This window comes from Xenopus laevis, chromosome 2S (genome assembly GCF_017654675.1).
Source record: "Xenopus laevis strain J_2021 chromosome 2S, Xenopus_laevis_v10.1, whole genome shotgun sequence".
NCBI lineage: Eukaryota > Metazoa > Chordata > Amphibia > Anura > Pipidae > Xenopus > Xenopus laevis.
Window position 1 is genome coordinate 108,055,701 of NC_054374.1, and position 13,536 is coordinate 108,069,236.

At 36.6% G+C, this 13,536-nt stretch overlaps 1 protein-coding gene across 1 annotated transcript in view; it reads left to right on the plus strand.

The window, feature by feature from the left end:
• The window catches only part of LOC108709739 (collagen alpha-1(IV) chain-like), a 110,807-nt gene that overhangs the window by 63,386 nt on the left and 33,885 nt on the right, over nt 1-13,536 (plus strand). Inside the window, exons 18-25 of the mRNA XM_041584255.1 lie at nt 3,173-3,214; nt 3,771-3,861; nt 4,435-4,470; nt 5,934-6,089; nt 7,022-7,117; nt 8,164-8,253; nt 11,514-11,584; nt 12,919-13,110. Coding sequence (XP_041440189.1) covers nt 3,173-3,214; nt 3,771-3,861; nt 4,435-4,470; nt 5,934-6,089; nt 7,022-7,117; nt 8,164-8,253; nt 11,514-11,584; nt 12,919-13,110 — 774 coding nt within the window. The remainder of the gene's footprint in view (nt 1-3,172; nt 3,215-3,770; nt 3,862-4,434; nt 4,471-5,933; nt 6,090-7,021; nt 7,118-8,163; nt 8,254-11,513; nt 11,585-12,918; nt 13,111-13,536) is intronic.

Here is a 13,536-nt window from a genome sequence, read left to right on the forward strand (position 1 = left end):
AAATTTGTAATATACTACATATATACAATATACTAAATATAATTATGTTTTCTTTTAATAGGCAAAAACATGTTTTTTTTGTTGACATTCCCTTTTACGGAGGTGAAACATATTTTTATCTCAGTCTACATAGTTAGGCAATACCTTATTAAGCCAGCAACCTATAAGATTGGTCTGTAGGGATATTCCCCTTCAGGAATCTATAAAAGGGAGTGTCTGAGCTGGGCGCTTTCTCTAGCCTCTATTGCAAGGATCATCTCAGAGGTGAGATACAGGTTTCTAGCTAACAAGAGCAGCCATTTGCCCCAACAAGGAGGTAGTGTGTGGGCTAGTACCCCGGGCAATTGTGCACTAGTTAGGGGATACAATATTCAGGTGTAGGTTGTTAAGGGTCCTATGGGCTGTAATGAAAGAAGTCCAAGGAAACTGTAGCACACTGGTCCAATTTGTAGTGCAAAGAAAGTGTTTTTTATTGGCTCAAAGTAGACATCAAAGTTTGGCAATGTTTCGGGCCACACTGGGCCCTTTATCAAGCCTAAACTTACACACTGAGTACTGTGTTAAATAGCTAACAAAAAGGGGTGGAGGAAGGGAGGAAATGGGAGGTGACCACAAGGAGGGGTTTAAGGGTAAATTGAAACACACCTCTAATATGTATATAGAACAACTGAATATAAACCATTCATTAATTAAAAGTCCTTGTGTCTTCATAGAGACAGAGTGAAGTCCATGAGTGTAGTTAAAGTCCATAAATTGCATATATAGGAAAATAGTGTGAAAAGTGTAAAAAATAATTCATTTGTATCATTTGATTATAAAGATTTAGATCACCTCAAAGTGCTTATTATAAAGTTATAAAGTTAAAGATTTTTTTACATTTTTGATAATGAATGATTGAACTGATGTGCGACTCTACTGCATACTTTACCCATTTTCTCTCTCTATTATTTCTCGGTTAATGAAATGATGGTACCCACACTCAGATTGTTCATTCAATAGCCCACTGGTAAATAAAGACACTTATAAGGAAGACACTTTAATATACAAAAATCCCATATTTAGCTCTCATTGTATCCTGTATTTATGGTATATTGACGACCTGCTTCTGCTCTGGGATGGTGACCATGAGAGCTTAACTACCTTCCATTCATTTTTGAATAACGTGGAAGAGACATTAAAATTCACAATTCCAATATAACCCGTATTCCTTTTCTAGATGTACAAATTATAAAAGATGGTAGTATACTTAAAATCGAGTTATATAGGAAGGCTACTGACAATAACAATCTGTTACACTTTGACAGCTTCCATCCAGATGCACTTAGAAATTCTCTCCCATTCTCCCAATTCACAAAAATGAAATGCATTGTGAGTGACCCAAAGGAGTGTGATGACAACCTTAATGAAATGATGGACCAGTTCAGCAACCCAGGATAATCTTGAGAAGTTACAACAATATACTAGACAAGAACTACTTAGTAGGAGCCGATAAGAAATAAGGAAAACAATAAATTGGTATTTGTCAGTCGTTTCAAGTAAACAATTTGAGAACATTATACATAAACATTGGCATATTCTGCAATCATGTCTAACAGAGGTCCCCAGCTTTCAGTCACCCCCAATATTGACCTACAAAAGGGCCAAAAATCTAAAAGACCGTTTGGTTAAAGATGATGTTGAAAGTCAAAAACCACAAAAGTATCTTTTTTTTTTTTTTTAACAGAAACCCACATTTGGGACCTTTCCCTGCTTGCATTGTTGTCAGTGCAATTCAAAAATTAAAGGGAGTTCTTTTAATCATCCACACCCCAGCAAGCAATACAATATAAAACAATACTTATTTATTGAAATGCCCTTGCGGCCTGTTATACATAGGTGAAACTACTCAAGAGATCAAAGATCCCATTTCAAAACACAAATCCACCATCCGTATGAGACAAACCTCTTTACCAGCGCCGGCACACTTTTGAGCAGCAGGTCATTCATTGAGCCAATTAAAATTTCCGATAACTGATTCAGTTCCAGCTCTAAGGAGAGGGGGTAAAAGATTACTGGCACTACAAAAGCTAGAAATGCAGTGGATCCACTGACTAGTTACAGTGTGGCTGAGAGGTCTGAACAAGGATTATACCCCAGGAATGTTTATTTACCAGTAGGCTATTGAATGAAGAATCTGAGTGTGGGTACCATCATCTGCATAACCCGAGAAATAATAGAGAGAGAAAATGGGTAAAGTATGCAGTAGAGGTACCTTAATCGCGCCTCAGTTCATTCATTCAGTATCAAAAATGTAAAAAATCTTTTTTATCTGTATAATAAGCACTGAGGTGATCTGAATGTTTATAATCAAATGATACAAATTAATTATTTTTTACACTTTTTACACTATTTTCTTATATATGCAATTTATGGATTTTTACTACACTTATATGTATTTTATGGACTTTTACTACACTCATGGACTTCACTCTGTTTCTATGAAGATACAAGTACTTTTAATTAATGAATTGTTTATATTCAGTTGTTCTGTATACATATTAGATGTGTGTTTCAATTTACCCTTAAACCTTGTGGTCACCTCCCATTTCCTCCCTTCCTCCACCCCCTTTTTGTTAGCTATTTAACAAAGTACTCAGTGTGTAAGTTTAGGCTTGATAAAGGGCCCAGTGTGGGCCAAAATGTTGCCAAACTTTGATGTCTACTTTGAGCCAATAAAAGCACTTTCTTTGCACTACAAAGTGGACCAGTGTGCTACAGTTTCCTTGGACTTCTCTGATATTTTTGACCCTGAGCAGGGGATCTTATAGACTGTTTAGCACCTGGCACCTGAAAAGGTCTATTGGTTACAGGTGAGCACAGCTGCTAAAATAAAGTCTGCCTGGTCAGATCACATTCATGTGTGAGTAAATGTGTATATAAATATGTAAACAGTTAATGTGTATCCCATACCTGTGGGAGTGTATCAGTTATGGGTACTCCAGTTTCAAACTTTTCAAATTTTTCATTTATTTTCTATTTCAATCCTATTACTTTTTTTTGTATTTTGGATTATACTTATTAATATAATAATACAGTATATAATATTAATGTGAAACTGAAGTAAATAAACATAGGTGCCTTGTTCTTGCAGATGATACTGCAAGTTAACTTTCCGGGTTTCTTTTCTTTTTAGGGAGACAAGGGTGAAATTGGACCACAGGGGCCTCCAGGAATTGTAAGAAAAAAACTATTTCTGAATAATTCAATTCATATTTAGAGACTAGAAGAAAATCTAAAGTGAATCTCAACCCAAAAACTGTTTGTTTTATGAAAGAAAATGCCATCCCAAACACCCTTTCAATTCATATACTGTAAATTAAATATTTTAATGTTTTCTTTCATTATTTCTTTAAATATGCTCTAGTTATAATGCATTGCTTGTAAGTAATATGCTATATCCACTCCTGGGTGAAATTCTCCTGAAAATGTACATCCCAAAATTAATATACATGCAGCAATGAGAGTGAAGATTAAGGGTGAAGACTCACAGATCTACTAGCAGCAGCTACTTGTCACTGCTATAAAGCACCAGAAAATACTCTGCTATAGACAATGCTGAGAATTGCTTCTGATAAAACACATGAAGCAACAGTTATTAGTAAATTATCAGCATTGTCTATTTTTGTAGCTAGGACAAGTAGCTGCTACTAGTAGCGCAGTGTTTTGTCACCTATTAATAACCTACATTCGTTTGGCGTAATATTTTCTTTATCTTTTAATTATGTATATAGGTAATTACAGATGACGATACAGCAGTATGTGAAAAAGGAGATCGTGGACTACCTGGTTTTCCTGGACAAAAAGGAGAAAGGGGTCTTAAAGGTAACTACATTCAAGCTACTTTGAAATTATCTTGAGCTGTTAAATAAGTAAGTATAAGTAACTGTGGAATGTACACCTAAAACAGAAGATCCACCTAAAATAGATCCATAGACAACCCTTATTATAGGGGTTCATTTACTTACAATCAAATTGTGATATTTTTTTTTTTCACAAATCATGAAATATCAGTGGTTTTCCTATATTTCTAAAAAACTCTAAACATTTTAAATTCATTAAGTGAAAAAACCATGAAAGCCTTTAATGCCAAACTTCACAAAAACATGATTATATTTGAAAATGCACTTTACTCACTGCACTTGCAGATATAAATGAGCCCTATGCTGTATACAAACCCAATTTAAATTATGTTGAAAGTTTTGTCTTTGTGGTGTATATATTCTCAACCAATGTAGTCTAAAGCACATCCAAACATAACTTATCTAGTCAGTAGTCACTTATCTAGGTGCACATGTTATACCTTATGTATAAATATTTGTTCTTATGGAATGCACCCTGTTTTACTGTATAATTGCATTGCTTTTCTTATTTTTGATGATTTTCCTTTTATTTTAGGTGCTCAGGGAGTGCCAGGCTTACAAGGATCTCCAGGTAAAAATTGTACAATACAGTAATAATATAAGATTTAATTTACTACATGTATAAAGGATTGTAATATTAATTTAACAGCAAAACTTTAAACACAACATAAAGCAAGATAATATTTTATTTTTATATATATATATTTATATATATATATATATATATATATATATATATATATATATATATATATATATATATATATATATATACAGGTGCGCTCCGCCAATGAGGCGAGCTGAGGCGCTCGCCTCAGGCGGCAGCGCCAGATAAGTTTCCAGGGGTGGCAAAAAGCCGCTCCTGTCACTTTAAAGAGCCGAATTTCCGGTTTTGAAACCGGAAATTCGGCTTTACTAGTGCGAGAGAGCGCAGTTGCGCTCTCCGCACTAGTGTTTCTGCGAGGGGAGGGGCGGCATTTAAGGAGCCGCCTCAGGCGGCTTCTTCATTAGAATCGGCGCTGTATATATATATATATATATATATATATATATATATATATATATATATATATATATATATATATATATATATATATATATATATATATATATATATATATATATATATATATATATATATATATATATATATATATATATATATATATATATATATATATACATTTCTGTTGAGAGGGAGAATTTGTGATCTGTATCATAGCTTTACAGATGCTAGAACTACTTGTAAAGTGGTAAAAACATATATACATAAATTCAACATACATTCACACTGTTCACAAAGCTACTCAGGTCCAGAAATGCTTGCAACTTTTAAAAAGCAGCAATGCACCTACCCAGCCTGCTATGATAATTTTCTCTAGCATTATTTCGGCAATCAAATCGAAGATGCACTAGAGTTGCCTAATGTGCATACAGCGGGAAATGATAACGTTACATGGACGTATATGTTGCAGCAAATACATTACATTACACAAGTCCAGGGAACCTTAATAAATAAAATACAAGTAAAAGATGCCAGTGTGTTTTGGGACTAAAATTGGATGCATCTTATGCAGAGTTATCAAGCATAGGTCATTTAATTTAATTTTCTTTTTTTATAAAGTTGTACATAGTCTTAATATCTGTTTATTTGTTTTCAAGGCAAAAGGTAACTATTTGTAAATATTTATACACAAACATATATGATCAGTGAGCTGGATAAGTAATTCATTGTACAAAAATCATACTACATGACAAAATGTCTAAACATGTTAAATGTTAATAAATAAAAACCTATCAATGTGTCATGTACATCCAAAGCCACATAAAAGTATTCTGGTCCTCTCTGTCTGTACTGAGAATTCATTACCACCCCTGTACAAGTTCACCCCTGTATTAGTGGTATGTATTTCCTGACCATACTATTATCAAATGCATTTTGCACCAATTACCCTTAATTGGTAGACAGGTCAAAGGTTATGCATATTTGATCTAAGGTAAACTTTCACTTTCATTCAATTCTTTCATTTATAGGGCTTCCTGTTGCTGGATCTACTGGGCTACCAGGTTTTCCTGGTGAGAGAGGTGAAAAGGGAGAACATGGATTGCCAGGGTTAGCTCTTCAAGGGCCAAAAGGCAAAGATGGGTTGCCTGGTCCTCCTGGATTACCTGGTTTACCAGGTGAAATAGGTAAAGAAAAGCATTTATTATATACATATGTAACAGGGCCACTTGTGGCTAGTGAGCACATGCCACTAAGATGTTCATATATTAGGCCTTTGCTGCCATAAAAATATCCTTTCACAATAAGTGCGATGAACGCAAACACTTTTATTGTTGTACAGTCTCTTGCAGGGAAACAGCGAACAGTTCAGACTGGGGCTCTGATTTCCGACAAAGATTCTAATCAAACAATTCTTGTTACTCACACACTACAGCGTTCACCCCTCTGAAGCCTCCAGGGCACGTCATGTAGGATACACTGACTGGAGTGTCATTAGCTGTTCAGGGGCCCCCTTTTTCATAAGGAACTCTTACCCCCTACTCTGTGCTGCAACCTCACATGTAATGCCCAAGCTTCTCACGTAGGCTACCCACTAACCGACACCTGAACACTCTGGTACACAGAGGCACTAGCCCAACTATTGCTCTTTGTTGGGACAACAGGCTGTCTGTGCTCTAACTTTAACCCACTATTGCCACTAGCTAGCCATAACTGTACCAACCTCTCCGAGGGTCTGGCCACTTAGGTCTGGTACGGTTTCTAGATCAGAAGTGCCCATACTTTACTAATGCAATGTCTACTTTTACTCATGATTTCCCATTATGATCGACATCCATAAAAGCTGTTAGCATTCGCTTCCATGGAAAATATTACTTAAATACTGATTTATGAGAAAATGTATGTTGTTAAATTTAACAAACACCCATTTCTTAAGTAACCTTAATGTTACAAGGGTTTTTCCCAGTGTCCTGCCAATCCAGTCCGACCCTGTAGCCATGAACAGATTTCAAAACAGAGATAGTATATTAATCTCCCCAATACCACTAAACTGACTGTATTTTACCTCCCTGGTTGTTGAAGAAAATGTTATTATAACCTATAACTATTGTTTTCACAGATACAAGCCTAGAATGTGTAACTGGGCAGCCGGGAGAGCCTGGATTACCTGGAAATCCTGGACAAAATGGATTCCAAGGGGAGAGAGGGCAGAAAGGTATAATGTTCTGGTAAAGACCAGTTTCCCCACTGTTTAAGGATGTACATGTGCAGTGAATGTTTTTTCTAAAAATATACATCTCAGTTACCTTGGGAATGTAATGGTATATGCACAATGACCCCTCTACTAAAATGGATATTGTCAGGCCCGGATTTACTCCTTTGGTGCCCCTAGGCCTCCAGGTCCTAATGCCCACCTGGTTACGTGCACCGCCCCCGCCCCCCTGCGAGCACGCAATCACACACATTGGTTCACTGGAGAGCTACGGTTTCCAGTGCCTATTAGGATGTGGGTGGGTGGCATGCTGCGACCCTAGTCCGAGGCCTTTGTGGCCTAGCTACAAATCTGGGCCTGGATATTGTTAATGTTTGCAAAGAACAAATCCAAACAATACAGTAACATAAGTAGAGCTACAGACTTCATATACAGTCACTCACCACCAAGTGTTGGGTGGTGGTATGAGTAGCGAATTTATTATCTGGAAACCCATTATCCAGAAAGCTCTGAAATACAGGAATGCTATGTTCTGTAGAGTCCAATTGAAGCAAACAATTCTTATTTTATTCACAATTTCTTTTTTCTCTGCAATAAAAACAGTGCAATAGCCCTAGTGGTACAGTACATTAATCCAAATTATAGAATTTCTAGTCTAAACAAACCACAGCATACCAAATAATAAATCCCATGCCTATTAGCTATGTTTGAGTTATTACAATTTTTTTAAGGGTGCTTTACAATTTGTTGGTTGCACAAGTGTCAACAAGCAAACATTAATCTAGAAAAATGAAGATTCGTATTAATTTGAATATAATTTGCTTTACCCTGCAGTTGTAAAAACCATGGGTTTGATTTATGATTTAATAAATAGTTTAGCGAGTGGTAAAAATAGATGCAGCTTGACAGTCAGGGAAGTGTTGTGAATGATGAAAACTACTGAAACAATATAAAATTAAAATTGTAGAAAACCGTAATTTTTAGCATTTACAATTTGCATAGTATATATACGATTTCGAAATCTGCAATTTTTCTTAATTATGTTTCAGGTGATAAAGGTGACGCATGTCCTTCATGCGATTTAGTTCCACCAGGACTTCCTGGACCACCAGGTCCTCAAGGACCTCCTGGAGATCAAGGTGAGTGCATATGACAGAAATCCTGCAGGGTCCCCACCACACCCTATCAATGAAAAGATCACTGAGACTTCCACTGTGAGCATGCGATTCCTGTAATATGAAGTACTCAGTAGCTTTTAGCAGCTTAGGTCCAATTTCCCATGATCCAGCCAAATCAGTTTGGATAGTACTGAAGGATCTGCATGACATCTGTAATGGGCATTGTAACAGATATACACGCAGACATGCATATCCTTTGCCAAAATACAGTCCCCTTACAAGGAAGCCACAAGGATGTGACTTGGTCAGAACAAAGTCTTCATAGCCTGTATATTGGGCCTAGACCAAATATCTATTTGGCCTACTCCAAACTGAGTCCCCCAATTAGGAAGTGCAAAGTCGGACACAGTGACTAATCAATGTAATAATGCTAGAGACAACTGAGACAATTGATTAGAAAATACTGGAAACTCTGCTGTGAAAAATGTCGATGGTACAAAAAAGTCACCAAGACAAAAAGGTTGCCACAATAAAAATGGATTTGGATTTTAAAGACAAATTTGGAGTGAGAAAACATTTTTGCAAGTAAAAAAAAAAAAATCAAGCATAAATATTTTTTGCTGCCTACTGACTTCAATTAGTTTCACAAATTTTTCAGAGTTTCGCAAACTTTTCTGCAAAGCATAATGTGGCAGATTTGTTCATCACTATGGGGCAGATTTACTAAGCTCGAGTGAATTGTTAAAAAAAGTTAAAAAAGTTTGAATTTCGAAGTAATTTTTTGGATACTTCGACCATCGAATAGGATACTACAACTTCGAATTTATTACGACTTCGATTTGAAGTAAAATCGTTCGAATATTCGACCATTTCATAATTGAAGTAAAATGTTAGCCTATGGGGACCTTTCACAGCACTGTTCTAAGTTTTTTTGATCGAATAGAAATCCTATGATCGATCACTAAAAATCGTTCGAATCATTCAATTCAAACGATTTAATCATTTGATTGAACGATTTCTATTCGATCATTCGATCAATTGAATACGCTAAAAATCCTTCAACTTCGATATTCGACAGACATTTGCACCACTCAAGTATACACAGACAAGCATTCCATACACATTGCTTACACATACCCCCTAACATTTGAAAAACATAAAGAGGGAACAAAAAGTTGTGCAGCGCATAGCGCATCAAAAATTTTTCACCTCACCCACTTTATGGCAATACCTAATAACCATGTCTATTTTACAAAATTTGTCAGGTTATGAAAGTTTCAACACATTACTGGGAATTTTAGTGCAATGTTTTATGTTAGAACAGTTTTGCTTATGAAGCTGAAATCGCCCTTTAAGCTGTGTCAGTTTCCCCAAGAGTCTTGTTTATCTTAAATAGTTACAAATGTATCTTGGCTTATCTTAAATTGTTACAAATGTATCTAAGAGCAGGTGTTTAGTGTTCTGGGCTCTCTGCCAAAATGACTCCTATTTTAATTAAGTTTTAGAACTTTGTATCTATTTCTGGCATCAGTGCAGGAGAAATCCGGGACTGCGGGATGAACTGTCCGGTAGAAATCGGGACATTTGGGAAGTATGCTCACACTGACCCATCCATTCTAAGAATAAATAGACTCTGGAAATCAGGATGGCACTCAAATCTTCTAACTGCTAGCCGAATATAAGCACAAGTAGCTTTTTCTTTAACTTTACCTCAACCTTGGAAAAGACTTGTTAGAGAGGCAGTTGGCTCAGACACCTACATTTCTACATTTAAAGAAGAAAATGATACCCCACTATAGGGAAAAAGGGAGGCCATAAGGGTCAGGCTGCTAACTAAACATACCTACCTCTAGAGATGTCTGCTAACCCCAATCCACCAGGGCAACCCTGGGACTCCAGCAGGAGTGAGTTCCCATCACCCCAATGGGTTGGGCAATCTGAAACCTCATACCACATACCATATCTAACTGCCACCTACCTCTCCCATCCGCAAAAATCATAAGACCCCAGTCTCTAGGATGCTTTCCAGCAAGCTCTAATGCTTTCTTAGGGTAAGGCCACACTAAGCGATAGCGCGGCGATTTGACTCGCGGCGACTTTTCGCCGCAACTTTTAATCCGCAATCGCTGGCGAAACTTTGGCGCTGGCGTCTATGGGGAATCGCTGCGTAAAAACACACGCGGCGATCTTTTTTCTATTGTCGCTCGAAATCGCCTCGCTAGGCGATTTCGAGCGACAATAGAAAAAAGATCGCCGCGTGTGTTTTTACGCTGGCGATTTTGCGCGATTCCCCATAGACGCCAGCGCCAAAGTTTCGCCAGCGATTGCGGATTAAAAATCGCGGCGAAAAGTCGCCGCGAGTCAAATCGCCGCGCTATCGCTTAGTGTGGCCTTACCCTTAAGGCTAAAAAGAGAACTTGTTTCCCATGGGAGCAGAAGGACAAAAATACACCGGATTGGGAGTGGGATTGAGCTTTTAAAGCTTTGGGTGGGTTCTTCTGATGGGAACACTGGGGCCAGGCTATCCCGTTTATATGACATGGAGTGTCCAGAGAAAAATGTGTGACTTTACATATAGGTTTATGATTTGTGACACTGACAGCAGAAAATAAACTTTTTTATATCTATAATAACATTGTCTTTGAATGTTATTTATAATTGTGCCATAAAAGTATTTGCCTGATGCTTTTACATTACCTTTCTTACCCCCGTGTTCCTCTATGAGGGAGCTGGTTTATTTGTGCAGCAGGAGTCTGTTAGCATTAGAAACTCTGACAGGTTAAGAAGGGACAGTCAGGCTGGCAAAACAGTCAGGTTTAGGGACTTCAAGTAACAGTTACTTACAAAAGCAGAACTGCCAGCAAAAAACAATTAACATGACCTATAGGCATCTTTTAATGTAGATGAATATTTTCAGTATCACTTTAAGCACTTAAAATATTACATTTTGCTTTGAAGCACAGCCATATTCACTGTGGCAAGGACAAGCAAGATTAAACAATGATTTTAAATATACAAAGGGAATGTGAAATCTGTTTTAATTCCCCTTTTAAGTACTGAACAAAACAGACTGTGCTTATTGTATGGATGATTATTTTAATCAGGCTAAGGCTGAATTTGACCACCACAATAAATGACCAAAGCACTGTAAAGCAGCAGGATTTAGAGACATAGTTTAGGTGGTCTTCTGTTTGATCCTGTATTGCCTTGCAGTGATTGTTACAATATGAGTCCTTCTTTTTGTAAGTTCACAATGTGTTTAAATGTTTTGTTGTTATAAGGTGCTCCTGGTGTACTAGGAATCAAAGGAGATAGAGGTCAACCAGGCTATGATGGGTTACCAGGAGTGCCGGTGAGTAATTTCTTTAACTATAGAAGTAGTATTGTATCTTATCGTGGTCACTAATACCATGATTAACTCTACATTTTCAAAAAACACTCATGATAAATTTGGGAATTGTTGTAGTTATTTATCCATCACTAAGGGGCCCATTCATTAAGTTCGAGTGAAGGAATAGAAGAAAAAATACTTCGAATTTCGAAGTGTTTTTTTTGGCTACTTCGACCATCGAATGGACTACTTCGACTACGACTTCAAATCGAATGATTCCAACTAAAAATCGTTCGACTATTCGACCAGTCGAAGTACTGTCTCTTTAAGAAAAAACTTCGACCCCCTAGTTCGCCACCTAAAAGCTACTGAAGTCAATGTTAGCCTATGGGGAAGGTCCCCATAGGCTTGGCTATCTTTTTTTGGATTAAAATCCTTCGAATCGTTCGATTCGAAGGATTTAATCGTTGTATTTGGATTTAATCGATCTATTTGCGCAAAATCCTTCGACTTCGATATTCGAAGTCGAAGGATTTTAATTCCCCAGTCGAATATCGAGGGTTAATTAACCCTCGATATTCGACCCTTGATACATTTGCCCCTAAATATATATGAACAACAATGACTTTGGGACCGACACTTCTTCCTGCATAAGCAGGGGGATGTTGGGTGATTTGCCCATAGCAACCAATCAGATCTTTGCTTTTGTTTTCTAATTTATAGGCGGCTGTTTAAATCTAATTGCTGATTGGTTGCCATGGGCAACATCTCCATAAATCTCTCCAGATATTTATCTAGAATGTTAGTAAACTTGCCCCTTTCTCCCTGAAAGGCTGGAAATATTCACTAACTTAACTTATGCAGGTTTTGCAATTTCTTTATGCATTTGGTACCAGTGATTGTGGTCTAATAAGTAGAATGCCATAGGGATTTGCCATGGGGCATATTATCTTTATTATACGTCTACAATAACTCATTGTAAGACATCATGCCATGATGTTTAAAGACTGGGAATTAAGATCTGATTTTATACAGTACTGAATTGAAAAGTGGTTGATTGTTTCAATAAACTTCCAATATGGGTAATATGGTAAAATGCATTTAGAAAATTTTAGACCATCATTTATAATTGCTGTTGGTCTACTACTCTTTGCTTTGAAAATATATCTCACCTCTGTATAGAATATTTGTATTAATGTGTTTCTTTCATAAAATAAACAACTTAAAAAAAGGCAAAACTTCTACCAAGGAAAAGTTGTCACTGCATACTGTAGTATATTGTCCTCTTAGGTTACAATGTAATCAAATCATTTAAGAAAACACTTTAAATGACTCCTGCAATCGTTTTCCTTCAGGGACCTCAAGGTAGTCCAGGTTTAATGGGAAGCCCTGGTGCAAAAGGAGAACCTGGGGAGGTATACTTTGAGCCAAGGCTAAAAGGGGATAAAGGAGATGTAGGAATACCTGGACAGCCTGGAACACCTGGAAGAGAGGGAAGACCGGGCAGTGATGGACAACAAGGACTGCCTGGTCCAAAAGGTGTATCGGTAAGTTTGTATAATCTACACCACCCAAGAGCTTGAACTGAACTGTTGTATTTTTGACATCAATAGCTTTGTAAATTGGACATTTGTTGATATACCATGCACAACAATAATCAAGTAAAGTATTTTGTTTTATTCTTATTTGGTAGTATTTTTTTACGTCAAAGTTTTTAAATGCAGGTGTTGAAATATGTAAAAAAAAAAATTGGGGGGTATCAACAAGAACTTTTAAAACTTTCATATAGTGCACAATTTCTAAACTTCAAATTAACAATTATAATGAACACATTATTTTTTAAATTTACACTATGTATAATTTCAAACATTAATATCACACTATATTCTTATATCACATATTTAAACTACAGTGTACAATTTAAAAAACTGGGGATCACAATTTTTTTTAAATAGCATCAAATAACCTAATGC